The 26,947-nt window shown below is 59.9% G+C and overlaps 2 protein-coding genes across 2 annotated transcripts; both read right to left on the bottom strand.

Annotated features, from left to right (window-relative positions):
* Nucleotides 1-1,698: 1,698 nt before the first annotated feature.
* TRARG1 (trafficking regulator of GLUT4 (SLC2A4) 1) lies at nt 1,699-7,889 on the bottom strand. Its single transcript, XM_030233034.2, has 3 exons — nt 7,500-7,889; nt 2,388-2,520; nt 1,699-1,835 (listed from the first exon to the last, which is right to left on the bottom strand). Exons 1-3 carry the CDS (start codon nt 7,887-7,889, stop codon nt 1,828-1,830), a joined length of 531 nt encoding a protein of 176 aa, XP_030088894.1. The 3' UTR covers nt 1,699-1,827.
* A 2,375-nt stretch (nt 7,890-10,264) lies between these two features.
* BHLHA9 (basic helix-loop-helix family member a9) lies at nt 10,265-11,303 on the bottom strand. Its single transcript, XM_030232988.2, has one exon. It carries the CDS (start codon nt 11,257-11,259, stop codon nt 10,516-10,518), a length of 744 nt encoding a protein of 247 aa, XP_030088848.1. The 5' UTR covers nt 11,260-11,303; the 3' UTR covers nt 10,265-10,515.
* Nucleotides 11,304-26,947: the final 15,644 nt, after the last annotated feature.

Here is a 26,947-nt window from a genome sequence, read left to right as displayed (position 1 = left end):
GTGCTAATCCATGTGCCCACTCAGAGCCCGGGGCAGGAGTCAGTGCCAAGCAGTTACCATGTTGTGAGGTTTCTTTTGGTAGATTCTCCATGCAGACAAGCCCTGGGAAGCATTGAATTTGGTCTAAATTTGGGGTGTTTTTCAGGAGATTGGTGTTAGGAAGCAGAGGTGCCCTGCAGGACAACATTTCTCAGTCAGTCTCTGCTCTCAGGTCACAGGTTTTCAGCTGGACACAACAGAAAGGTCAGGCAGTGCAGCTCTTGGTCATGTGTCCCCAAAGTTTGGATCAAAGAGACTCAGGGAGCCAATGGACGTGGCCAGAAGTCACAAAGCCTGGCTGAAACAACAGGCAATGGAGCTTTGCATAGTCTGGGTGGGTGGGGAGAGGGCCAAGCCCAGGGAGTCCCCACAGCAGTGAGGGGAGAGCGGGCAGGAGAAGGGCTGGGGCTGGATGGAGCCTCCAGGGGCATTGGCTCCCACAGGGATGGGCTGAGGGAGCCAGGTGCTGTGGAAGACATGGCAGGGCCTGTGGTGCCTACAGACAGAGTGGGAGGAGCAGAGTCTGTTTTCTTGTTGTGGGAAATACAAAACGTTAAAAAATAATACAACGACTGGCAGAACTGCCCCCAGGCAGCTCCGGGGACGCCAGAGATTTTCAGAGCTGTGTGAGAAGAGCTGTGTGAGGGGTGCAAGGAGAGGAGCAGGAGTCTAAAACTCCTTCATGCCCCTGAAAATCTCCTGGAAGGCCCTAAGCTGAAGCCCCAGAGGGTTGGGGGGGGTGAGCACTGGCAGTGGTGGGGGCTGGATCACGCTGAAGCCTCTGTGTGCCGTGGCATCGGGGTGTGAGTGGGTAGAAGGGGCTCTCCGTGCCTTGGTGCTGCTGCTGGGCATTAACCAGGCTCTTGTCTCAGTGCCAGGGGTGCTAACCTCCCTTTGGGTGCACAGAGAAAGGTGTGGGTTCACAGGGAACGCCTGATTTTGCCTTCCTTTAAAAAGCCCACCATGGGATTGGGGTGAGGAGGAGTCCGGGGTTCTCATGCAGCAACATCCTCCTCTGCCAGCTCTGAGATCTGCCCTAAGTGATAAAAGAGCTCGTAGGAACAGACATGGAGAACATTCCCAAAGGCATGCAAATGGTCATTGTCTCTTTTTTTTTTCTTTTTTTTTTTTTTTTTCATCAAAAATACAAAAGCACCCACCACATCCTCCAGCTCTGGCGGCTGCGTTTCGTTCGGAGCAGAGCCGTGGTCCTGCTGCAGCTCTGCTCTCCCTCCTCCTCCCTGGAACAGCTCTCAGCTCCTGATGGCAGTTTGAGCTTTGTTTCTGTTGTTTTGTTTTGTTTTGTTTTTGTAGAGACAGAGAATTTGACGATTTAAAAACCAACGACCCCCCAAAAATCCAGTGACTTGTGCCAAAATTCTCGGGAGGACTCCCTAAAAACGTCCCGTTCTCGCCTTGTGTCTTCCTTCCAAAACCAGCTTCCTTCTGGAGACTCTCTCCTCCTCTTGCACTTTAGTTGTCTCCCCACTCCGTGAGTTCTGCTGGAGGGGAATGAGGTAGTGGATCTCCCCCTTCTCCTCTCCTCTCCTCAGTGGCCTCTCCCATTGCTCCTCAGGGTGATTTTGATCCCGTCCCTGGCCCAGGCTCATTCCCAGGAGGCGGTGAATTGAAGCATGCGTTCCTTCCGACGGCGCTCCAGAGCAGACTGTCTAGGGCTGCCCACCTACACTGTGACAATTTTTTGTTTTGTTGCAAGGCTGAAAGTAAAAACCCCAAAAGGAAAGTTGTCTTCCTCCTCTTCAAGGTATTTGCATGCTGAAACGTCTTCTAGGAAGCTGTAAAAGAAAGAGTGGCTTAGGGCAGCTTGCAGCAGGCAGCAGATGTTCCCCTTATGCTCCTTTGGGTGTTTCTGAGGTCCCTGTCTGCCTGAGCTGGGCTGATCATGCTGGTTTAGCAGCTGGGATTGTGTTTGGGAGGTTCCCAAGACATTTTGGGGTTGTATTTCTGGACAGGTTGATTTTTATCCTGAAACCTTTCTGTTTTTACGGCACTCCACTCTTCTAAACCCAACCACAGGCTTTGCTAGGGCAGGACCTTTCACCAGGGAGACCTTGTGTGGTCACCAGGGCACTTTGGACAGCACAGGGAGCGCTTTCCATGCTGGCCATTTGGGCAATGTGTGTTTCTACTGGGAGGAGCCCATTCTCTGAGGTGTTTTTTACATGTTTGAACAGCTGGTGATGGTCAAACCAAGCTGGAGTCAGCGCCCTCCCACTGCACTCGGGCTGGGAATGAGGGGCAGGTCTATCCTATACCCTGGGCTGGAGATGGGAGCCAGGTGAGGCTCCTGCTGGAGCTGGGCTGAGGGAAGGAGAGGGAAGGGTTACCTCTGATGCTGAGTGAAATGTAGAGCACGATGATGATGGTCCCCAGCACGATGGAGACGATGCTGAGCAGCCTGGCCATGCGTCCCAGCCGCCGGGCGCCGTCCGTGTCCCCCTGCTGGCCGCTGTTCCTCGACTGGGGAGACACCAAAAGAGTCCCTTGAAAGGGGCAGCAGCTCCTGGGGAGACTCCCTGGCTGTAGAACCCCAAACTGAGCCCCCTTTTCTTTCCTACCCCTTTATTAATTGGCAATCACTTGGTTCCCGAGCAAAAAGTGAGGATTCCTGGTGAGGGGGAAGCATCACTGCTGGGGGCAGGGCCTCCTGATCCTGCTGGAAAGGATCTCCTGGGCATCCTGCCCGTGGCTGGGGCAGCACCCAGCACTTAGCAGAAGGGCAGCTGTGAGAGGACTTGCGGTGGAATTACTCACCGTGCGTCAGCATTTGCTGCCAGCCCGGCTCGTGGGACCAAAAACCTGCCCAGATTTGTGCAGTGCCCTTCTGCCACCCCCAAACCCCACTGGGAAGGGGGTCTGGGGGGAGGAAAAGGGGGTCAGGGGTTTTAAGGCCCGTTGGTAACATTTTCACCTGGTTGGGAAAGCTTGGAATGAGGGGAAAGGGAAGCAAGGTGGGATAGGGGGAGAAGGGAGCCCAGCATCCTTGATCCAGTGGAGGAGTTGGGCAAAAACCCCCCTGAACTTCTCTGGGAGTGGGGTTTTATTGATGATTTAACTGCTTTGAAGCAGATATTCCTCCTTTGGGGCTGCTTTCATGTATTTAACACTGTAACATGGGTAAAAGGCTTCTTCCCCTGGCCAGTCCATCTCCAGCCAAGCTGCCTTGCAGGAGAACAAGGAGGTCTGGGGCAAACTGTGGGGCAGCAGCTCCCACAGCCCTGTGCTGTGTGACAGCTCCTCCCTTTGGAGCATGGCTGCTGAAACTGGGGAAATTCTCAGTTAAAAAAACCCCAAGGGTACTAGTTAAAATGAGTTAGAGGTGGAAGTGGATTAAAACAATCCCAGTTTGAAAAATGTGTATCTCAGAAATAGCTGTGATAGAAAGGATCCCCTGCCTCATGTTAAAAAAAATAATAATAATAAGAGCAGGGAGGCCTAGGCCAGCTCCAGCAATAATCATGAGACATCACAGAGAATCTGAACCAATACTTGATGTTGCTGCCCCATTTCCCATTCATCCTGCTTTAATTCCACTGCCTCTTGGCAGCTCCAAAACATCCCCAGCCCAGGCTGTGCACGGGCAGCTGCTCCGTAGGAAAAACGCAGCTTTGGAGGTTTCCATGTGCTCCTCTGAGTTTGTATCACCACGAAAAGAACACAGCAGAGCCTCAAACAGGGGGGTGGCTGCTTCCTCTGCCCCCCTGCCCACGTCCTGCCCCACTCAGGAGCTGCCCTGGGCATGGCTGTCCCCAGCAGGGACACAGGAGTGCTCAGGACCTCGCTCCTCCTGGTCTCACCAGCAGGTTTGCCAGACCCACTCTGAAAGCAACGGGATGCAGCCAAGAGCTATTTTCATCCCAGAACAGGAGGTGACAAAATGAAGCCTCATGGGTTGGTGGTGAGAGATGGGGAGGATGCAGGAGCCCAGGGATCGACAGGATCCCTGCCCTGCTCACTGACAGCTCCAGCTCTGGGGATTTGGGTTTCCAGGCTCTGGTTTTTGTAACAAGTGGAATATTTTGGCAGGGTGTGGGTTAGATTGCAGTGAAATACGCAGTTTTAGCTGTCTTCCAGGCAAAATACATAGGCTGAGGGATTCAATGTATTTATCACTACAGCTTCTGGAAGTGTTTCCTGCTCATTTATCCTCAACAATTATGAGAAACACATCAGCATTGGCATGGGGTGTTTAGCAAGAATTTGGTACTGTACATATATTATTAACCAGTGTGGAATACTGTGATTATAGCTCTCTAGTATCACTAATCCCCTGTTTTGCTTTCCACACAAAAACATTAACATCTTGTTTATTAATCGAGGCTCACCAAGGCAGAACATCTCCGAAAAGCTCGAGGGCTCTGGGGGAGTGAGTCACTGTGGGAGTGCCAAGGGACTCCCTGCTCCAGCCCAGAGCTGGAAAATCTGCAGGACCTGGGGGGTGGGTGCTGTTCTGCTGCCCCAGTGGGCCAGGTAAGGCTGGGTGACTCAGGAGTTATTAATTGTACCTGTTTCCCACTGCTGTCTGTTCCAGTTACTGCCCAAAATGGGTTTTTTCCCTAAGTGGCCTTGTTGCAAATGAAGGCAATTACTTTCCTGTGCTAGTCCCAGGGATGGGGAAGACAAATCATCCCATCCTCTTTCCTGCAATCTTTCCCAATTTATGAACTGGCTTTGGATGCTCTCTGCTGCCGTCCACCAATTACCCAGAATAAATCATTCATCCTGGACACTTGGTGTTTTTGTTGAAGGAAACATTCCAAGAGAGGTATCAGTCAACTCCAGAGTGAGGCAGGTGACTGTGATGGGTGAGGACAGTCTGACTTCTCCCACAGCTTTTAGCAATGACAGAATTTATTTTGGATACCAAGTGCTGTGCAGAACTGCCCTTGATGTTACTACGTGGTGGTTCTGGCTGGATTTTTTAAATTTTCCTTCATTTATTTGGAGTTTTGGGCTCTGGGATGTGGCTCCTTTGCTTCTTCCCCTGAAGTGGCTGCACTTTGGTGGGAAGAGGAAAGGATTCAGAGCAGGAATGCAGTGTGGGTGTGTGCCCTGCACTCTTAGGAGATGGATCCCAGGGGATGGACCATCCTTGTCCACCAGTCCCACTCTCTCTCTTGGGGAGTGACCTGAATCCTTTAGAACAGCCAGATCATCACTTGGTGAGAAAAACACATCCAAGAGTCCGTGGAGAAGCCTCCAGGTAATTAATTTCCATGAAACCAGTGTTAGCAGGAACAGGCTGGGGCTGGGGCTAGAGCAGGGGTTTTTTCCACCTCTGGCCATAGGCCCTGCTGGGATCTGAGAGCAGCTTTTGGAAAATGAATTATGAGACACTAAGCTCAAAAGCATTCATTTACTTTCCTCTCTGGACACTGCTCATTACCCAGGAAAAAAAAAGAAAAAAGCTTTCATGTGCAAAAGCTTTGACTCGGGAAAGAAAAGCACAATTGCAGAGCTAAAGGAATGTCAGCACATTGTGGAAAGGTCCTCCTGCTTCCCCAGGCGATGGGAATCACAAAAACCTGGCTCCTGCTCAGATCTGGGCATGATCAGGCACACCTGGGCTTTACTCTGAGGGAAGACCTGAGCCTGGGGGGTCACTGGGAGCTCAGTTCCTCCCTGCTGTAAGCAGGTGAAACATCAACCCCTGCCTGGGAGCTGTTCCTGCTGGCAGGAGGACCCAGGCAGATGTTCCCTGGCTCCTCAGGGAGGGAGGGAGGATGGATCACTCCTCATCCTCAGCCAGGTCCCTGGCTGGCAGGTGGGTGTGTGGAGGAGGGGATGGTGCAGGCAGGGCCAGGACTAGAAAGGGCTGGAATAATTAATTAAACCACAGGACAGGGAGTGCAGGGGCCACTGTGCAGGGGCCAGAGGATGTGCACTGGCTACTGATGTGCTGTGTGTGCCATTAACCTTGTCCTGGAGAACAAGCTCAGCTGAATGCACCTTCTGCCCCCCCTTCCCCAGCTCTGGATGAGCCCTGGGCAGTGCTGCCAGTAGCCTTGGAAGCAAAGGCCAGCCCAGTAATCTCATTGCCTTGCTGCTCCTGCCTCCCCTTGGGTGTGACAGCCACCACACCCCAGTCCCTCTCAGCCTGGCAGGAAGAAATAGCTCCTGCTCTTTTTCCACTGTTAACTCTTCTTCTGGTGTGGCCCAAGGCACACCCCCACCCCCCTGGAGGCTCTGACGCCTGCAAGGGACAGTGTGAGGATCTATTTTGCATGAAGGCTAATGTGGCTGGCAAATCCCCGTGAGAGCCCTTGTTTATTACCATGGCTGTGCAATACCCAGCTGCTTTCCCTCTCCTTGCAGTGCAAAGCCAGACAAGGCTGGCTGGCTTCCCTGGCTGCTGCCTAAACAGGCTGTGCCACACAACTGTACTACGCAGATGACAGCTGGCACTGGCAGAAACGATGATTCCTCCTCAAAATGGAAATTGGTCTCCCTAGAGGGCTTTTTGTGGCAAGTGACCGTGCCTGCCTTCAAGTTGTTGGTGGTTTTGGGGGGGAAGTGCTGGCTGCAGGTGCCCCTCAGTGCATTTCTGTGTGGTAAGCAGGTAATGGAGCTGATTTTCAAAGGAAGGATTCGCCTTTGTTGCAAATCAAAGGCATGGAAGGTGCTGGGTGTGTACAAGAGAGCAGCATCTGCTGGGGAAGGGGGTGGCTCTGCTTGTAGGGCTGTGCTGGCTGAGCCACCTGTACCCGAGATGGGTGGGAGGCCGGGCTGGCTTCATTCTCCCCTGCTCGGCTCTCGGTGTATTTGCTGAGCTGTGGGGGATGTTTAATGGAGGAAAATTGCTTCTCCAGGGCCACTAAAGGAGCTGCAGGCGCAGCCTGTCCCTTTGAAGTGCCTGAGGCCAGCCAGCAGCCTCCAGCCAGGGTCTCCCCAGTGCTGCAGGGCTGGGCTCGGAGGGGCGGAGGGAGATCCCTGGTCAGGGCTTCGCCCCGCAGCTCCTTCCCGGGGAATCCCGCCGAGTGCTGGACCGCTGCCTGGGGACAGGGACCGCGCTTCCCGGAGCCGCCGCGCTTCCCGGAGCCCTGCCCTGGAATCCCACCCCCTCTCCATCTCCATCTCCATCCCGCCGCCTCCCCGCATCTCCATCCCGCCGCCTCCTTTTCCATCTCCATCTCCATCCCGCCGCCTCCCCGAGCGCTGCCCCGGGCTCGGCGCCGCTCCCCGCCCGCCTCCGCCCGCCCGCACCCCCCGGCCCCGCACCGGAGCGCGTTGCGGGAGCCGAGCAGGGCGGCACAGCCCGGCCGAGCCCCGGCAGAGCGCGGCGGGAGCGGAGCGGCTCCTCCCGGCCCGCCGCGCCCCGGTGCCGGGGGTGCAGCACCGCGGACAGCTCCGGGGCGGCCGTCGGGGCGGCGGCGGGGGAAGCCGGAGGAAGCCGGAGGCGAACCGGGCGGGCCCGTGCGCCCGGCGGGTCCCGCACTCACCATGATGGAGAAGACGAGAGCCACGATGTTAATGGGCCAGACGGGGCAGAAGCAGGAGAAGATGGCGAGCACCAGGTAGTCCCGAGGGCGGCCCTGCTCCGGGGCCGCCGTGCTGGTGGCCGTGGACGAGGCTCTGCCCAGGCTCAGCCGGGACGGCGACAGCGGCGGCGCCTCCAGGTGCCCGACCGACACCGACTTGTAGCCAAGCCCGTGCCCGTTGCGCTCCGTCTCGCCGGGCAAGGCTGCCGTGAAGGATTTGGAGCCGCGGAGGCCCTTCTCCTCCCGGCCCTCCGTCGCCGACAGCAGCTTCTCTGTCTCCTGGAAGCGGGTGGGCAGCGCCGTGCCCGAGCCCGGGCCCGCGCCCCCGGGCGCGGAGCCGGTGCTGGCCATGGCCCGGCGGAGCGGGCTCCGGCAGCGCCCCGCCGCCGCCGCTCTGCGCTCGGGGCCCGCCGCCCCGCGGGAGGCCGAGCCGGGCTGGCCCCTCCTCCGGCTCGGCCCCCGGGGCAGGATCGGGGCCGCGGACCGCCCCCGGGGTGTCCCCGACCCCCCCTCTCCTCGCCCCCTTACCGCGCTCGGCCTCCGCCCGCCCCGGTGCGTGCGGCGCCGCGGCCCCCGGGGATGCTGGCGGGGATGCGGCGGGGCGGAGCGCAGCGCTGGGAGAGCCGGGGAGTCCCCGCCGCCTTCAGCCCGGCCCAGCCCAAGGCTCTGTCCCGCCCCACCGACCCCCAGCTCTTCCCAGGGGCTCGCACGGGCTCTGCTCCGCTGCAGCGGTACGTGAGAGCCCAGCCCCGACCGGGCTCCGCCCGTGCCCGCGGGGCTCGGGGCCGCCTCCAGCTCCGGAGGCGCGGGGGATGCCGAGGGCAGCGCCGTGCGGGGCACACACAGCCCTTCTGTCCCCTGTCCCTGCTGGCTGCCAGCCTTTCCCCAGGCAGGCGGGGGACGTGCGACACGGAGCAGACCCACGAGCCCCTCATCGCTGCGGAGAGGGGCTGGAGCTGCCCTGGGTCTGGGCAGGGCTGCCCGGAGGGGTCTGGGCAGGGTGTGGGTGCCCGTGGCACCTCTGGCTCCAGTCGCTCTGGGAAAGCATCGTCCCCGGGCACAGGGTTGGGCGAGGCTCTGGGCACGCCGTGCTGAGCTCGCCCTGCCCTCACTGTGCGTGGGTGTCCATGGTGACACCACAGCTGAGGGACAGGGACACCAGATCAGTGGCATACCACGTCCCTACACAGGACCTGCAGAGCAGAAAGGGTGCTGGTGCAGTGTGAGTTACATCTTCTCCATCCTTGGGAGCAGGGATGATGTGAGGGGCTGGAGGGAGGGCTAAAACAACTCTCAGAGCCTGGATGTCCAGAAATAATCGATGTTTTCCACCTATTGTGTATTATGCTTCAGTTCCAAATTTGCCAGGGGTTTCCCTGACAGTGAGTGCCACCTATGGGGCACACCCAGCACCTTCTGCCTCCTCGAGAGGTGCCCGAAGAGCCTCCTGCCAGCCAGGACCTGCTGCCCGGAGCCTTACCCCATCCCAGAGCCTCCAAACAGAATTAGGAGCCCCAGTTTGTGAATGTGGATCTGAGAGCAGTGGGGTGACCCTGCTCGGGGAGGAGGGGGGATCTCACGGGGTTTTGCTTCCCTTCCACTCCTGCCTCTGGGACCATCTGTTTCCATCTGCCTCCCTTGGGCTGACCACCAAAGCTGGTGTGGGAAAAACAGGGAGATGCAAATTCGGGATGGGGGGAGAAGGGTTCCTTCCTGAGTTAGGGAGTCACTGAAATATTCTTTGCATGCTGCATTGCTGGGCTCTCACTCCCTGTGTGATGGCTGCTGACAGGGCAGGGCAGGGCCATGCTCTGCTTCAGGGAGAGCCCGAGCAGGGAGAGCCACCCAGAGCTGTAGGGAGAAGCAGGATTCCTTCAGAGGATGTGGCTGCAGGCCTTCTTCTGGTGAGGGGAGCACCTGTCAGGGGCTGAAGCCAGTGCCTCACACCATCAGCACTTCAAAGAGGCTCCTTTGCTGAGCAAAGAGCTCTCTCTCCTGGCTGCCACCAGTTTTCCTCTGCTACTGGATCAGCTCCCCTGTCCCACCAGGGATTAAGGAAGGAGGAGGAGATCCAGGTACTCAACAGTAGGAGGTTGGGATGGTTGTGTCCCTGGGCAGGGAGAGAGCTCAGACTGCCCCTGGAATGTTGGTAGCACTGGGATGGGTGGGAACAGAGGGGCTGGAGGGGCTCTGCAGGGCTCAGCACTGTGGGAATCACACAGTGCAAAATGTCCTGTCCAAAAACCTGCCAGCTGTGGTGTGTGTGGGTGTAAATCCCTGCCTGGTTCCTGCAGCAATTCCAGTTTGCTGAGCCTTGGGCAGGAGGGAGCCCTCACAGCTGGTCCACCCCCTCTAAGCCAGAGGGAAGGGACAAAAGGAACCTTTTCAGTAAATTCCCCCTTCCTCCCCTCCACGGGACTTGGCCAGGAGAGTGCTGTTGGCCCGTCCCGACAGAGCCACTTCCCTGGGATCAGAAGGAAACCGCAATTGGACGGGTGGGTTTATCAAAGCCGACATCTGTCTCCCCTCCCGGCCTCGCAAATCTGCCAGGCACAAACGTCTGTACCAATGAGCTTAGCATCAAAAGTGCCAGGGCAGTAACCTTTGCCTGCTCCTGCTCCCCTCCTTCACCGGCGGCAGCCAGAGCCACCCGCCAGCCGGGGGCTTTAGCGTGATCCCCACGGCCCATCTGTCCATCCCACACATATTAACAGCCACTGCCCTGCTTCTGGGTTTGTAACTCTTTTTTCTCGCAGAGCAAGCAAGAGAGAATAAATAACAGCGGCGATCAGCAGCAGTGAGACTTCGAACACAGAGCTGGCACTTCCAGAGGACTTCCCACCTTTCCGCAGTTTTCCCGCAGAGGGGAGACGCTCAGCAGGGTCCTGTACAGCGTGTCGGGGGCTCTCGGAGCAGTCCCCTCCCGCTCCCCCCATGCGTGCCACGGCTCCGTTACCTTCCCGCGCCGCCCTGCAGGTCAGTGCGTGGGGAGGCACTGCTGCTGTCCCCAGCCCTGGCAGTAGCCCAGCTGCCAGGGGACAGCCCCGGCCAGGGGCTCTTGCAGGCTGCCCGTGAATCGCGGCTGGCCGGCGCCGAGGGGCGCGGGGTGCGGGATCCCGCCGGAGCAACAGGCGGGGCTGGGCACGGGCCGATTCTCCTTGGGGCTCTCGTAGTGATGGAGCCGCCTCTGAGGGGAAAACGCAGCGCTGAGAGGGGACGGAGGGCACCGTGTCCCTGCAGAAACGGGCTCCCAGGGCAGCTGGGGGCGGCTGCCCTTCAGCCCCGACTCCTGCGCAGGGACCCCGGCCCGGGCGCGGCACTCGGAGTGGGCGCAGGGCCAGCAGCAGCCGGCGCCGTGCAGGGACAGCGACAGGGACGTGATCCGATTGATGGCTCGCCGGAGGGTTGCGATTTTAGAGAGCCTTTTGCCACCGAGGTCGTGCTTGAGGGCCAGCCGCAGGGCGTTGAAGGCTTGGTTGTAGTCCAGAATCCTCTTACGCTCTCTGACGTTGGCAGCCATCCTCCTGGCCTTGGAGCGCACCGGCCTGCTCCTCTTCCTCACCTTCATCCCTTCCGTGTCCCCCGGGCTGGCGTCTGCTTCCCTGCCGTGGGACACCCACAAACCCTGCCTGTAGCACTCCTGGGGTGCGTCCCTGGCGTCCAGCTCCTCCTCGGAGCTGTCGGGCTCTGGTCCCCCTTTCCCCACGGCTGCTCCGGCCATGGCAGCGGCGAGGGGGAGCGGGAGAGGCGCTGCTGTGATCCTGCCTCCTGGGAGGTGCGGTGACACTCCTCCAGGGCCAGGCGGCCGCCTCTAAAAACCTTCAGCAGGGCTCGTCACGTGGCTGCCCCGACCCACCTCACCTGCCGCAGGTGAGGCACAGGGAGAGAGCCCTGCCTGCCCCCTGCTCTGAGCGTGAGGCACCAGTGCTGGGATGCTCACAGGTCCCTGAGGAAAGCACCTCCCACCAAGCACACCTTGCTTCAGGGTCTGCTGAGAGTTTGGACGCTGCAGGAGTTCCCCCGTGCTGCTCTGCCCTCTCCTCTGCTGGGCAGGCTGGTGGCTCACCCTAGGACAGGTCATGCCAGGGCTCTCCGTGGTGCTGAGGCAGAGAGAGCCCTGAGGGGAATCACCACCCTGGCTTTTCCTTCCCCCCGCTCACGGGTCCTGAGCACCTCTGTTATTTCTCAGCTAAGGGGAACTGAAGCACGACATGGTGCCATTGCTGAGGGAAGCAGCAAGTCTTGTGCTTGGGTACAGAAGACACAGTGCTGGTGAGCTGAGAGCATCCCTGGGGACAGGGGAGGTGGGTCCTGAGCAGGAGCAGAGGAGGTCTGAGGTGGGTCCTGAGCAGGAGCAGACCGCTGCAGGAATGTGCAGGCTTGGCACGCCTCTGCCCTGCGGAACAGGAAGCAGGAATGTGGCAGGGGGGATCGGGGCAGGTGATAAAAGAGCTAAAGTGCTACCTGCCTCCAGAGCCTTCCTGTCCCTTCCCAGCTGCCTGGGGGCAGAGCTGTCTGGGCCGGCGCTCCCGGGCCTGCCCGGCACTTAACTTGGGGAAGATGGTGCTGAAAGCAGCTCCTTGTTTCCTGCATCCCGAGCTGGTGGGATGAGGGGCTGGCCAGGTGCAGCAGGTCCGGAGGCCATGGGCAGGGCCAGTCCCCAACCTCTGAGCAGTGGGGGCAGCCACGTGCGTTTGCACATCATCTCATTAGCGAGCAGTTGCTAAATGCCTTCCTGTGGGAGGGGTAATGCTTTGAAAAATGGCCCAGGAGTGGTTCTGACAAATTGTTGGGGTGTCTGGTGCAAAAGCAGAGCCCTGGGAGAATGTGCCCCTCCCTCCTTGATCCATCCCTTCCTATCTGATCATCCCAGCTCATGTTTGATCAATAGCCACAGTTAGTGGGGGGTTATTTGTCTATTGCCCTTCTCCTCTCCTGGCTCTTTGAAGCTGGAGCTAATTTAGGTGCCTCTGCTCCAGGAACCCAATAAATCAGGAGCCAGGGCCTCAGGGACAGGGGAGGATGAGGCAGCAGGACTTCAAAGGCAGGTGAAGCTTGCAAATATCTTTGAGCACCCACCTGTGCTCACTATGACCCCCTTGCTCTCCCCAGCTTCCCTCTCACCTCCCAGTCTTTCTCTGCCAGGAATGGAGGCTCCCCAACCACTGACCTACCCAGTGAGCTCAGCTCAGGAGCCAGGGGGTCTTTGGAATACTTGAGGGCCAGCAGGACATAGGTGTCAGACCCACCTAGAGATGTGCCTGTCTAAAAGCCAGCTAAGCAGGACAGATCCCTGCCACGGGGATGTTTTGGCTGGTGCTGGAGGTCAGGAGGGGCAGCCCAGAGCAGACACAGAGGTGGCTGAGCTGGGCACAAAGCCAGTCCCAGCTGGGTGGTGCCTGGGCAGGGGCAGCAATCCCAAAGCTGTCCCCATCCCACCCACAGCCCCTGGGAGATCCTTTGGAAGCACTGCCAGGAATTCTGGGTCTCTGGGCAGCACTGGCTGCAGGGATGCAGCCCCAGCTCTCGGAAGGGGGCAAGGCCAGACCATAAATCACAGGGCATCTGATGCCACCTGCCACCTGTAATTAGCACATCCCGCTGGGCCATCCCCACCTCGTCCTGGGCGCTTCCGACCCAGGTGCCCATTACAGGGTGGGAGGTCAGCAGGAACGCCCACCCAGCCCTGCTCCCCCGGCCCCTGCTGATTTATCACCGTGTGCTGGAGAGATTTATGGGCTGAGATGGGGAGCCAGAAACGTGTTGTGAGGCTCTGCTGGGCCCGTCTGCCTGACAGATGATGAAAGAGCAGTAATTATCTGTCGCCACACATAGATCAGGCCATTCATGGCCCTCCCCAGCCTCCAAGAAGGGGTTTGGCCCTCGGGGACTCCCCATGTCCCAGCCTGTATCACTCTGGACTGGAGCACTGCTGAGTGCCCGTTGTCACAGCTCTCTCGGGTCCCACAGCCCAAAGGTGTGATTTGGGTGTGCTCCTGCAAGGAGCCCTGGCCTGGCTGCCACATCCATCCAGCACCCCCAAACTGCTCATGCTTCCAGGTAGAGCTGCAGGAGCCACCTGGGAGCACAGCCCTCACTGGAGGTCAAACCCCAATGGCCTGGGGGGGCTGCCTAACTCCTGGCACTGTCCCAGCACGTTCCATCCTCCTTGGGAAGGCTGCACCAGGAGGAATGGATGTGCCAGAGCAAAGCCGGGGAAGGATGAGAGGCGGGACAGGCGTGCAGGGAGGTGCCCATTCCTGGTGACAGGGGAAGGAGGAGGTGGCTCTTGTGACACTGCTGGGCCCGCGGGTGAATAAACAGGGTGCTTTGTTCCTGCTGGGGCACGGCCAGGTGGCACATGGGACACGGGCTGGTGAGTCATCCATGCCCAGGCAGCCACCCTGCAGGGCACAGGAGGAGGCAGGAACAGGCACTGAGAGGCCTGGAGGCGCCTGTGGGTGAGATCCTTGCTCCAGCACCAGGGAACAGCCCTGCCCTGGCACAGGTCAGGAAGCCACATCCTGTGGGGCAGGAGTGAGCCATGGGCACGTGCTTAAACACAGCACATGTGGCAGGCAGTGGGCAAAAGGCTTACTTGGGCCTCCACAGAACCCCAAAGTCATTCCAGGTGGAAAAGCTCTCTAATTGAATCCAAACATCAACCCAGCACTGCTTTGTTACCATTAAACCATTAAATGCCACATCCATGTTATTTGAGCATTTCCATCACTTTCCTGAGCAGCCTGTTCCAAGGTCTGACCATCCTTTCAGTGAAGACATTTCCTAATATCCAATTTAAGCCTTGAGGCCATTTCCTCCTGTCCTGTCCCTTGTTCCTTGGGAGTAGAGACAAACCCCCACCAGGTTTCACCCTCCTTGCAGGGAGCTGTAGGCTTTCATTGCCCACCATAGGGGCCTGTGCCTGCTGCTCCGTGTGCCAGGAATGGCTCATCCATCCTGAGACCAGCAGGGCTGGCCTCAGAGTTTCACTGGCCAGAGGATGATGAGGATGGGACACACAGAGCCCTGCAGTGAAGACAAGGGCATGTGGCAGCTGTGGAAGGCACAGGAGCCCCTCCATGTCACAAAAGCCTTTAAGGCTCAGTTGTTCCTAGCTCGGGGATCTCCCGGAGCACGAGGGATGGATTCTGGCATTAATTATCATCTTGTTACTGCCCTGAGCTGCCGGCACCGGGCATTCCCTCTCCCCCATCCCGTGCCGGCAGCTCCTCGGAGAGGGCAGTGGGAGACTGTGAGCTGCAGGAGAGCAGCGCCCGCACCCCGCTGGTGTCCCCATCCCGTCCCCGTCCCCATCCCATCCCAACCCATCCCTTCCCCATCCCATCCCCTCCGCAGGTCCCTGCCCGCTCCCGCCTTGGGCCGCAGCCGGGGCCGAGCCGGGGGGCGGTGGCAGCGCTGCCCCCGCCCCGGCGGGGCCGTGCCGTGCCGAGCCGAGGCGGGGCGGGCCGGGGGCGGGCACCGACGTCAGGCCCCGCGGCGGCGGCGGGGGGCGGAAGGCGGCGGTGCCGGGGGTGGGGGGAACGCCCGGCTTCGGGGCGGGGGATGGCGGCGGGCGAGGCGGCCCGGGCGGACTTCGCTCGGCACTGGCAGGCGCAGTTCCCGGGGGAGCCGGCGCCCCGCATGGAGCTGGGCTCGGTGCGGGCCATGGAGCGGGAGCTGGAGCGCTGCCGCCGCCACCTGCGCCGCCTGCAGCGGGCGCTGGCCGAGGAGCGCTTCAAGGTGGGATACCTGGAGGCGGCGCTGGCCCGGGCCCCGCCGCCGCCGCCGCCCGCCGCCCCCCGGCCCGCCGGCAGCTCTCCGGAGGGCGGCAGCGCCGGCAGCTCCGACGCGGAGGACGCTTCCTCGGCAGGTGGGTGAGGGGGAGCTGTCCCCACCCCGCGCCCCAGGGGACCGGGGTGTCCCCAGCCGTCTCCGCCGCACGGTCAAGGGCGAATGGACGCAGCCGAGGGCATCCCCCGTCCGGCGCTCCCGTGCCGTGCCCGTGGCACCGTGCCGTGCCCAGGATAAAGGCTATCCCGAGCCCCTGTGCCATCCCTGGCACCCGGCTGGTGCGGCCCGTGCTGTGACTCGGCATGGAGCCCCAGCGTGTCCCCAGCACGCAGCCAGGAGCGCCCCATGCCGAAACGTGGTAGAGAACGCCCAAATCCTTTTGCCATCCCCATGGAAGAGCTAACGCCGGCCCTTGTGCGGCCCCTGACCAACCACTAAGGTCACCTCAAGCCCCTGTCTCCTCCGTGTCCCACTCCCAGGGACATCCCATGCCAAGGCCCCGTCCTTGGGTGTGTGAGGAGGGAGGGTGGCTGGCAAGTCCCCTGCAGCTGGCTCTGGCCGGTCCCCTGCAGCTCTCGGTGATGGCCCAGTGGCCCACGAGCCACCTCTGGGGCTGGGACATTGCACAGGAGTCATTTCCTCCCGGCGGCGTGACCTGGCTCACGGGAACACCTCTGCTCAGGTGACACCCTGTGACCTCCTGTGGGGAAGTCCTGGAGGCTCTGAAGCAGAAGCATGCCGGGGTGGTGACATGTCCCGGGGCGTTTTTCTAGGTGGATTGAGGACAATGTTATTTCGCAAGTGTCTGGCTGTGTGGTGGCACTGAAGGCACAGCCAGCTAGTGCTGTCAGCCGTCACACTGTCCTACTTCCAGCGGCCTGGAAGTTGTTATTGCATCAGCATTAAACCCGGTTCAAACACAGTCCTGGCAGCTAGGGAATGTCACTTTTAATGCTGCTAATTCCACAGCTGATTTGAGTTAATTTTGTTCTTGCTCGATTGTTTGGGGTGGTGGTTTCCCCCTGAGGCTGTATCGTGCTGGTTTAAGATTGCCTGGAGAGTAAGTGCTCTGATGTCAAATTATGCTTAATATTTAGTTCATTTATATTTATTGCATTAGTCTGCAGCGCTGGAGGAAGTTTCCACTTCACCTTCCTGAGCTGCCTGGAGGTGAAATGCCCAAAGGACGTGGCTGCTCTCAGTGTTGTCACCGTGCTGTGCCAGGCTGCATGTGTGAGTGTTTGTCCCGCTCTCCAGTCAGCCATGAGAGCCTGTGCCCAGGAACAAGCACCTCGGGAATGCTGCCTCCAAAGGGCTGCTCCAAGCCCCTCTCCAACTCCCAGCAGCAGGCACGGGCTGTGGTTCTTGGAGAGCTGCTCTGTGGCTGAAGTGGCTCGAGTGCATCAGAGCAACCAAGCACAAATCCCTCTGATTTACACTCAGACCTGTGCTTTGTTCATGTCTGGGTTATGCTCCTGGGTGCTTCCAAAGCCAGGATGGTGCAAGGCTGCTCTCAGGTTGGTGGGTGATGTTAAAGGGCGCCCCCGAAGCACAGCACAAGCCCCTGAGGGTCCTGGCTTCACAACTTGGAGGGGTCCAGCCCTGCACCACCCTTTGCAGCTGGTGGGGGTGAATCTTTTGACAAGACTTTGAAGTCCAAAGTTGCATCAGCTGTGGTTGAATGTGGCCTCTTCCTCCTCCCCTAAATGGATCTTCCTCAGGGTCAGCAGCTCCAGCTCTCATCAGAGGAGGAAGCATCCCCTCTGCTGAGTGCCTGGCTCCCTGCCCCGTGACACGGCTGGGCTCTGCACGGAGGGCTGGGCTCAGCCCTCCCCAGCCTTGTCCCGAGCCTGTCCTGAGCCTTTCCCAGGCATCAGCATTTTCTTTGTTGGACGTTATAAGGGCTCCTGTGTGCACTGCCTGGGCTGACATTTAAGAGCAGAATTTGAGAGTGCAGTAAGAGGTGTGCAGTTATTGCCTGGATCCCCCTTTCACGGACAGTTGGTTAACCCAGTGCTCCTGTTGTTTTCTTCTCACTTCTCTATGTTTCAGATGCAATTGAAAATTCATGATTGTGGTGCTGGTTGTTTTTCCTGCCAGCACTCTGGTGGTGTGTAACCCTATTAGTGCTGCTCTGCCTGGGTCCCTCAGTATTTTAATGTGAATTTTGGAGCTTAGTGCTGCTGTGGCTGTGGCTGAACGCAGTCAGTCCCCAGCTGTATCAGCCTTGGGAAGCACCCTCTGGACAGCAAGTGAAGGAGTGTTGAATATCATCTTTATGGGAATTACCAGGGAAACACAGTGTTTTCCTTTAAGTAGCTTGTGATTAATCTGATTTAAAGGGAGGAAATGTGCAAGATGCCCGTCTGGGGCTGTAGCACCAGAGCGGCGCGTGTGACAGCCAGATACACGATCCTGGCATCTGAGATAACGCCTGTGCCAGCTCTCCTGGGACCAACAAAATCTGAGCCTCAGCGAGCAGATGGCTCAAAACGAAGCGTGGAAAGGGCTGAAATTCCCCTCATCTTGGCCATCACCTGTCCCTGTGGCTAAACACACAGCTGGCCCCGCAGCTGAGTATGTGTGCTGCCGGGCTGAGCCGGGGTGCAGCGGGCTGGGGCTGGCTGCTGCTTCCATCTCCTGTTTGCCATGGAAGGGATGGAGGGCTGTGGGCTGGTGGCAGCCTGGAGAGGGTGAGCTGAGCAGGAGGAGGTGCTGGTGGCTGAGAGGAGGACACGGTGATGCTCGGTGGAGATGCTCTGTGCCCCTCAGCCAGGTAGCACAGAGGTGGAAGCAGCTCGGTGCTGGTTTCCTTGCTTTGTCCTTGGGAAGCAGGGAAAGAGGCTGGCTTTGCCATGGAGCTGAAGCTCCTCTGGAAGGCTGTGGGATCCCTTGAGCTGCCCTGTGCAGTGCCCTACACCGCAGAAATGTGAGCTCTAGGGTGGGGAGTGTTGGCATAGCTGGAATAGTCCACGATGGCACGAGCTGGTGGATCTGGTTACAGCAGGATGCTGAGGCTGTGAGATGTGCTGTAAGTGAATCCCCAGCCCTCTGTTTAGCTGGAATTAGTTTCTCTCAAGGAAAGATTCTGGAGTCACGTGGGCTCTTCTCCTCACTCTGCTGCACTGCCTTCACTGGTACCTTGGGAAGGGGAAGGGAGCTGCCAGCAGCAGCAGCAGGGTCCTGCCTTGGAGGGCAGTGAGCACAGAAAGGCAGCGGTGTCAGGGTGTGCAGCAGAGGGCTGAAGTGAGAAAGGGACCCTGGGGCATCTGGAGTTCCTGTGGCATTGGCCACCTCACTCCTGCATGCCCAGATGGGGGCTGGATTGGCATGGGTGTCATGCTGAGGGCTCCTGGCATGATTTGAGTTGTCATGGCTTGTTCTTGTTACTCCGTCCCTGCTTCCAGCTTGTGCTGCTGCTGCTGCAAAAGTGGCACCTCTGTCTGTCCCAGAAAAACTCCCTGCAGCTGTGGAGGTGATGGGGCAGCTCTGTCCTCCTGTCCCAAGCTGCACTTAGACCCTGCTTGTTCCTCATCCCTTTCTTGGAATATTCTGCAGAAGCAGAATGGAAAACAATGAGCAAAGTCCAGAGCTTGTCCTGGTGCATCTCAGTCTGCCTGGGGCAGGTCATGGTGTGAAGAGGGGAAGAAATGGTGGTTCCACAGCCCAAGGAAGGTGGAATGTTGCATGGTCTGTGCATCCATCTCCCCTCCTTTAGCACCTGGATGGAATCTTGGTGCCAAATCAGGGAGGTGCATTGGGGACAGTTGTGTCTCCCCAAGAACCCATCTACCACCTCTGTATCCTTGTATTTAGTTTCTAAATTTTTACTTTGTTGTATTTCCCCATTGTCAGAAAGTGCTTGTTTGGCTCTGAAGAGGCTGGAAGTTCCTCCTCTGGCCAGGGCAGGCCAGGCAGAGTCTCAGTGTTTAATTTTGACTGCTCAGGCAAGGACAAAACCCCAGAGTGTGTGTGTGTGTGAGTGGGTGTGTGTGCCTGCTGGGGACCTTTGAACTGTCTCCATCTGCTCTGGGGCCCGACAGCATTTGGGGGGGTGATTTCTCTCCACAAACACCCCTGGTGGCATTGTGACAGCAGCCCCTGAGTGATGGCAGGCTGCTTCCTCAGAGAGTGATGCTGCCTGAGATGGGGACTGCAGGGTTAACTCTGGAACAGGTTGTCACTGTTAAAGAAGATCGTAAATAAATGTAAAGTTTATGAGGCTGAAAAGCCTTTGAGTAGAAGAGTTGAAGTTTAAAGCTTGAAGTGAGAGCAGCAAGTGCTGCTTATTGGAGTGATGGGCAAATAGTGAAGGGCTTGTAAAGGAGCTGCAAGAGCAGAGGGGAGACCTGTGATCAGCTCTGTGGGCACCAGCGTGGCAGCAGCTGCATCTTCTGGCTGGGGAAACAGCCCTTCCAGGTGCCAGGGCCCTGCAGAGAAGCAGGATGGGTGCACAGAGGGCTGGGGGTCCCTGTCTGTCTCACTGGGCAGGTGTACTCCCCTGGCATGGCAGCGGTGTTGATATAGAGATGCCAACATTCCCCCCTGGAGGAGGTGGGTCTGGATGCAGCACCCCTGTGCATGCCTGTGTTCTGTCAGCTTGGCACAGCCTCACTGCCTGGGTTTTGGCCCCCAGAATTTGGGGCAGAGCCCTGAACTCCCTCAGCTTGGCAGCATTCAGGGCTGGGCAGTGGGGCTGGGGATGGAGTTTGCCCTTCAGTGCCAGCAGTGCCACGGGCTGTGCCCACCATGGGGACAGCACGGAGGTGGCCCCCAGGCTCACAGTGGCTGGCTGTGGGTGATCAGTAGCCCCAGGTAGAAGCAATGGCAGCAGCAGGGCAGGCAAGAAATCCTCATTAGGTGGCTGGATAGAGCCAGAAGTGCCCTGCGGGGCCTGCATACATTTGCATTGTAAGGCTATTGAAATCTGGTTGGGGTTTGTTTTCTTTCTGTTTCCCTGGGAAGACACTTCTGTGCAGCAGGGCTCTTTGTTCCTTGGGTTCCTCCTCCCCTCCTGCCCACAGTTGGGATCCCAGTGCATGGCTCTGCTGTGTCTTCTGCTGGGTGCTGTCTGCTGTGGCAGTGATCACAGGGAGAAGCTTTGCTCTGTGCTGGCAGGGAATTCATATTCTCTTGGATTAGAGGAAGGAGCCTGGGTTGGCCAGGGCAGCTCACTCAGCGTCCATCCACCCCAGAAAGTGGCACCTGTGCCCCCTTGGTTCGTGGCATTGCTGGATTTTCCTCCCACTGAGGTCACCTGGAGCAGTGGCTGGGAGCCAGCCCGAGGGAACACAGAGAACTCACCCCATCCCCAAGAGACATCTTGGAGCAGGCTTGGCTTTCCCACCCCAAACGACTTGATCAGTGTTTGCTAAGCAGGATAACTGGTGTGTGTGGATCAGGAGCAGCAGCACTTCTTGGCTCCCTTGGCTGTAGCTGACTCACTGGCCAGCCTAAGCAGAATCCCAGAGGACTCCTGCAGATTTGCCCCCAGATAAGTCCCAGCTGTAAAGTTCAGGGATTGTTTGGAGATCTGGCAGGTAGGGAGACCTTTGTGCTGGGATGGGGCTTTCTGCCACGGACAATTTTTTGTTCCGTGGGTGATTTTTGTTCTGAGGCTGTGAACCAACACCTCCTCCTCCTCTTCCTCCACAGCTCCTGTGCTGGGGAGCAAACCTGGCCCAGCCACCTCAGCACCAGGGCTGGGGGGAGAGGAGCAGCTGGGGGCTGTGGCAGACACAGCCACAGCTGCCTCCCTCTCGGTGCAATAGCCAGGCCAGGACTTCACCTGAAGTAAAAGGTTTTTTCTGACCAGCCACCACCTTTCATTCCTTCTCCATCTGGTATTTTGAGAGGCTGGGGCAGTGCTGCTGTGGCTGTTTCTGCCCTCCTCCCCATGCTTGCTTGGCTCTGGCACCCTGCCTGGCAGTGCCCTGAGGGCAGGATGCTCCAAGTGACCTCCCTGTTCCCCAGGCATCTCTCAGCTGTGCCCCAGTGAGCACAGACCTCAGGGTTTTAATTCCACTGGGAAGTGATACAGGAAGAGAAGTTCAGTGCTGGACTGAGGGCCCACTGTGCTCCTTGGCAGGGAGGCTGGAAACATTTTCATTTATTCCTCTCTTCCCTCTCTGCAGCCTCTGGCAAGGGGAGAGCTGCTGCTCTGCACCAGTGAGGGATCTGGTGAGAGCCCAGCAGAGCAGGAGCTGGGGGAGCTGGGGGAGCCAGGCTCTCCTCTGGCATCTCCCACCTCAGCCCCAGGCTCTGCAGCTGGAGGGTCTGGCTGTGTTCCTGCCGTGGCTCCAGCAGGTTTTCCCTCTCCCAAACCAAAGCACTCTGGCTGCTCTTCCAGTCCTTAACTTCTTTAGCCACTTGCATGGTGCTCCCCAACCTCAGTCTCCCATTCCACTCTTCCCATGGGAAAACACCCCCAGTGCTGGAGGGGCAGGTGGCTCTGGGGCTGCTCTCTGGGTGCCACCAGCCCTGGGTGCCCACCAGCAGCCCTTGCCCAGCTCTGGGCAAGCCCTGGGGCTCCTGCAGCTCCTGTGGCTGCGACTGGAGGACTCTTGCACAAGAGCCCAGAAATAGCGACGCGTGGGCTGGCGGGCAGGGGCTGGGCAGATGCCAGGCAGACAGCCAGACACCAGGCAGGCTGTGCAGGGCTGGCTGCTGCTGGGGAGGAATGGTGGAGCTCAGCTTCTCCCAGCTCTTGCTGCAGGGATGCTCCCAGCTGGAGCTGGGGGCGGGTGGCGGGGGTTGAGAACATGGTTGGCAGCATCTCCTCACCCAGGACTGGGCTCTGTCACCGAGGGCTGGTGGGTGCCAGGGTGGGGTGGGTGCTCCCCCCCAGCCACAGGGAGAGGAGGGAGGTTCAGCCACTTTGCAGGTTTTGAGGCTTTGTTGTTGTTGTTGTTTTTGCAAGGTGAAAAGAATATGAAAACCAAAGTAAAAATACAGCCCAGGAGTTTGGTGGGGCTGGTTGGTGTGGGCTGTGCAAGCCTGGGTTAGTGGTGCAGCACAGGGTGGCCCTGGCTTGGCCTTCCCAGGACACTCACCCAGCTGTGGGGAACTTGCCTGCCTGGTTTCTCCTGGCCGTGGCACTGCCAGGACCTGCTGTCAGGTGTCAGGCTGGGGGTGGTCAGCCTGGGCAAGGCTCCAGGAGCTCTGGCAGCTGATCCAAGTGCTCAGCTCATGGCCTGTGTTGGATAAAGAGGCAGATGTGCCAAGGGGGCATGGAGAGGCTGGTGCCGTGGGAGGGAGAGGCCAGGAAGTGTGTCTGGCTGAGGGAAAAATGTGGAAAAGCCCCTCCCTGCCTGTATGCAGGGAGCTGTGCATGGAAAATCTGCTGCCTGCTGCCCCCACGGCTCTGCAGCCATCCTGCTGAGGATGAGCAGCTGCATCTTGTGCTGGTGCTGCTGCAGGGCTCCCCAGGGCATCAGCGGACTGTGGTTTCCTGCCATGAACAAGGTTGATGCTCTCAGCTGAACCACCATCACCTTCCTGGCTGAGCCTCGGGCTCTGGGGGTGCAGGGGTGTGGGGTTTGCTGTAGAGTGTGAAGGAAACTCTCCATCCATTAAGGGGCAAAGTGAGGGCATGCTCAGCTTGAGCCAAAGCAGGAGTGAATGGGGGAGTCGGTGGGGGATGGACAGCAGCAAAGGCTGTCACATGGTGGCCACCCTTGGGCACTGCCTGTGCTCATGCCTTGGGGACAAGGGGAGTCTCAGCTCCCCAGAGTACGTGGGATGGGGCAGGGGGAGGTGGGAAATGGCACCCTGTGCCCCTGACTCACAGCCCGTGGGTGCAGGAGGCTCCCGATGTCCCTGCCATGCCAGGGCTGGATGCAGCCCCCAGGCAGGCAGGGCTGTGCTGGGGGCAGCAGTGGATCCTCATCCTGGATGCCAGGTGCCAGTGGCTCCCTGTGCTCCAGCCATGCTGAACCACAGCTCGGGCATTGCTGTGCTCCTCCAAAATGCTGCGTCCGAATCTGCCACGGACACTCCTGGGAGTGGCAATCAGGTGGTGGCAGTGCCCTGGCAGGGTCCCCTCAGGTCTCCCAACCGCGTCCTGGCACTTCACGCTCCGCCTTCCCCGTGTGCCCGGCAGAGCGTTATCCCTCCTGCCCGGCTCCATCTGGCCGCGGTGCCGCTCCCGGTCCTTGCCCACACCGAGCCCCGCGGGCAGGAGGGGCCGAGGCCGCTGCCCGGGGATGGTGCCCGCCCTGCCGGGACCGGGTCGGGGCAGCGGTGCCGGCACAGCCTGAACCAGGGCACTCTTTGCACTTGAACGCTTGGCTGGCGCCCTGACATATTGGGGTTGATGACTCTGGCACTTTGTATTTCCTTTGGCTACATGCAGCCGGGGAGGGCGGTTTAACCCCTGCCTGGCCACGTCCTGCTCTGCCAGCCCCGGTTGTGTGGGGCAGGGCCGCTCCCGGCTCCTGCAGGCCCTGGTTCTCAGAACCAGGGGGAGCAGGGCTTGGAAGAGCCTGTGTCCTTCAGCCGTAGGTGTTGGAGGGGCTGGGGAGGTTTTGCTGTGAATTGAGCACAGGATCCCCAGGTCACAGCAAGGAGGTGAGACTCTGCTGGAAGAGGTGATGGTGCCAGCTCCCCCTTTTCCTCCTGCTCTCCTTGGGGTGGCCGGGGGTGCAGCCGCACGCGCTGCTGTGCCACCACCATCCTCTCCTTGTCCTCCTCCTCCTCCTCGCCGGTCCCCAGACCCCTGCGGAGGGTCGGCGTGGCTGCGTGCGGGGGGACGCTGAGCTCGGCTCCCCCCGGCGAGGCAGGGGCGGGAGGCGGGACGCGCTGCCATTGCCAGGCTGCACCTCCTTCCCTGGGCACCCTTGGCAGAAGCGCAGCCGTGTGCCCGGGCAGGAGGCCGTGTCCGGCTCTGCCATCCAGCCCCCGCCTGGGCCCGCGGCCCCCGCCTCCCGCCCGCGCCCGCCGCCTTTGTTGTGCGATGAGAGCGGGCTGAGCGCCGGCACAGCCCTCCGAGCATGGAGCCGCTGAGCCACCGCGGCCTGCCTCGCCTCTCCTGGATCGACACTCTCTACAGCAGTACGTGGCCTGGGCTGCCGGGGGGGCGCGGGGGGCGAGGGGCTGGGTGGCCCCTACCTGTTGTGTAACGCTGCGGCGCGCCGGGCAGGGATGCTGTGCTGTCCCGGGCGGAGCCGAGCCCGGGCAGGGGCTGGCGATGCTGGCAGGGGGTTGTGCTCCCCTCCGGGAGCATCCCGCATGCCCTGGTGGCAGGGCGGCGCTGGCCGGGGTCGGTGTGGCGTCCCCCAAGCTGCGGGGGCTGCATGAGCAGGGTGGGTGGCGGTGGCCCCGGCGCGGGGGGCTCGCTGAGGCTGGAGCAGGTCGTTCCTGACAGCCGGCGCTGCCCGCGGGGGGCTTTGGGGATGGGGATGGTTTTTGGCCCCAGGTCCCATCGCCGTCCCTGCGCGGCGGTGGAAGGGCACCTCTCCCTCCCTGCCTCCCTCCCTCAGCCGTGGTGCTCGCAGCGAGCTCCAGGCGCGGTGCCGGTGCTGTGGCAACGCGGTGTCGGTACCGGGGGCTGGCAGCCGGCGGGGCCGGGGGCGTCCTGCAGCAGCCTGGGGGATGCGAACCCCCCGATCCGATCCCACGGACGGGCGGCAGGGAGGAGGGAGCCCCGGAGCCGGTCCTGGTCTCTCGGCAGATGTCTGGGATGGGGCCAGGGGATGAGGGGGCTCGGTCACAGGGTCCCCGTTGTTATTTTGGGGCAGCGTTGAGCTGCGGGGGCGTCCCGGGCTGGGGTTCGGGGTGCAGTGTTGGGCTCGGAGCCTGGTGCTGGTGGGGCAGCGAGGTTTGGCACGGGTGCGTGGGAAGGTGGGATGCTCCGGAGCATGCTCCATGCATGGATCTGGCATCTGTCATGCCCTAGAGGGAGCAGGGGCCGCCAAGGGGCACATTGGGTAGGGCTGAGCCCCCTCCCCCGGTTTTCCAGCCCAAAGCCTCTGATGTCCACAGCCAGAGGCCACATCCAGCAGCAGCAGCCCCGGGGGCTGGGGTGGCTGTGCGGGCGTTTGGGCTGGAGCCCAGGGGCCACATCCAGCCCCAACCTCTACACCCACCTTCCCATGGCTCTGCCATCCCAAATCCTGCTCCAGCTGCCCTCCCCAAGGCGTGGGGGAGGCTGCTTGGCATGCCCATGTTTTGGGGGATGCAGGGCAGGGTCCAGCCTTCATCATCACACTGGGCAAGGCAGTGATGGTGTGGAGAGGGTGCTGTTGTGTTGAGCCTCCCTTTAGCAGAGGCCCACGGAGCAGGTCCGAGGCCAGCTCACACATCTGTGTTGTCATGGTGAATTTTCACCCAGGCACAGGGAAACCGTGGCGTTTCCCCAAAATTTCACAAGCTCTGTATGGATGTTGGGCTTTTCTTGGAAGTAGGATGGATTGGGTGAGCATTGGGCTGTGCCCACACACTGACAGGGTGTTGGGGAACAGCACGTGTCCAGCTGGAATTGCCATCCTGAGCTGCTGTGACTGTGCTCTGTCTGGGCTGGGCAGGAGCCAGCTGCTGCCCTTGGCTGAGCTCCCTCATAGGGAACATCCTGCTGGCAGTAGCCTGGGTCAGCCTGGGAAGATGTGGCAGAGCAAAAACATTTTCCTGGGGAAAATAATCCCTCATGGGGATGTGTTCCTGTTGCTGTCACCCTGCTGGGGCCATGTGCCAGCTCACAGTGCCTCTGCCCTGATGGGTGTCAGCATCCCTTGGTGCAGCGTGGGCTTGGGTCCAGCTCAGGGCTCTGGGGCTGTCTGTGGGCTTGGGGCTACATGGCTGTTTCAGGTTGGGGTGTCCTTGCCCCCCCAGAGTGGCTCCCCTGGGCCAGGCTTCCTCCCTGCCCTCCATCTCCCATGCCTGGGGTGCAGCAGGAGGATTTTCACTGCTGCTAAAAATCAGGAGCAAAAATAGCATTGGGTTTTGGCACGGGCACAGAACAGGCTGCAGGGGCAATGCAGCTGTGGGGGAGGAGGGAGGGAGATGCTGGGTTTGGGCTGCCTGGGTGGCACAAGCACCCCACAGGCAGGGAGACACAGGGGACAACCTCTCTGTGTCCCCTCGCCCATCAGTGACTCCCTTGCCTGTCCTGGCTGCTTGGTGGTGCTTGGTCCCCTCCCTGTCGCAGCTTCTGGGGTTGTTGGGGTGGTTCCTGTGCCCAGGCTCCACATGAGGCCCCTCAAATTCTGCACAGCCTCGGGTGGCACAGCTGGAGCCGTGGGGACATGGCTCTGTCCTGGGGACAGCACAGGGTCCCTCTCCTTGGGTGCCTGTTGGGCAGTGCCTGTAGATCTCATCCCCAGGTCTGGTCTGGGGCTGGGGTGTCAGTCTGCTCCAACTGCTACCAACAGAGCCAGGTCATTCCTGCATCCCTGCAGGCCAGGCCCTTCCCTCTCCATGCCACCTTCCCTGCACTGCTGCAGGTGTCACCTCCCAGGGTCCCCAGCTGCCTTATTAACGCTGTGTTCCTCATTACTTGGATGCTGATGAGCCCCACCTGGGTTGCCAGCACTGCCACAGTGACAGTGCCACTCTGGGTGTCCCTGTGGTTAGGCCTGGAGCTGCAGACCTTGGCCATGGTGGAGGGAAGGCAGTGGTGC

The sequence above is a fragment of the Serinus canaria genome, chromosome 19, assembly GCF_022539315.1.
Source record: "Serinus canaria isolate serCan28SL12 chromosome 19, serCan2020, whole genome shotgun sequence".
Lineage (NCBI taxonomy): Eukaryota > Metazoa > Chordata > Aves > Passeriformes > Fringillidae > Serinus > Serinus canaria.
This window is presented reverse-complemented; position numbering and strand designations above follow the sequence as displayed.

Bases quoted from the DNA above. Each gene is read 5' to 3' on its own strand.
- TRARG1 (XM_030233034.2), bottom strand. From the start codon at position 7,889: ATGGCCAGCACCGGCTCCGCGCCCGGGGGCGCGGGCCCGGGCTCGGGC. The intron at 2,521-7,499 runs GTGAGTGCGGGA...GTGTCTCCCCAG, and splicing joins CTCTCGTCTTCTCCATCATG to TCGAGGAACAGCGGCCAGCA.
- BHLHA9 (XM_030232988.2), bottom strand. From the start codon at position 11,259: ATGGCCGGAGCAGCCGTGGGGAAAGGGGGACCAGAGCCCGACAGCTCC.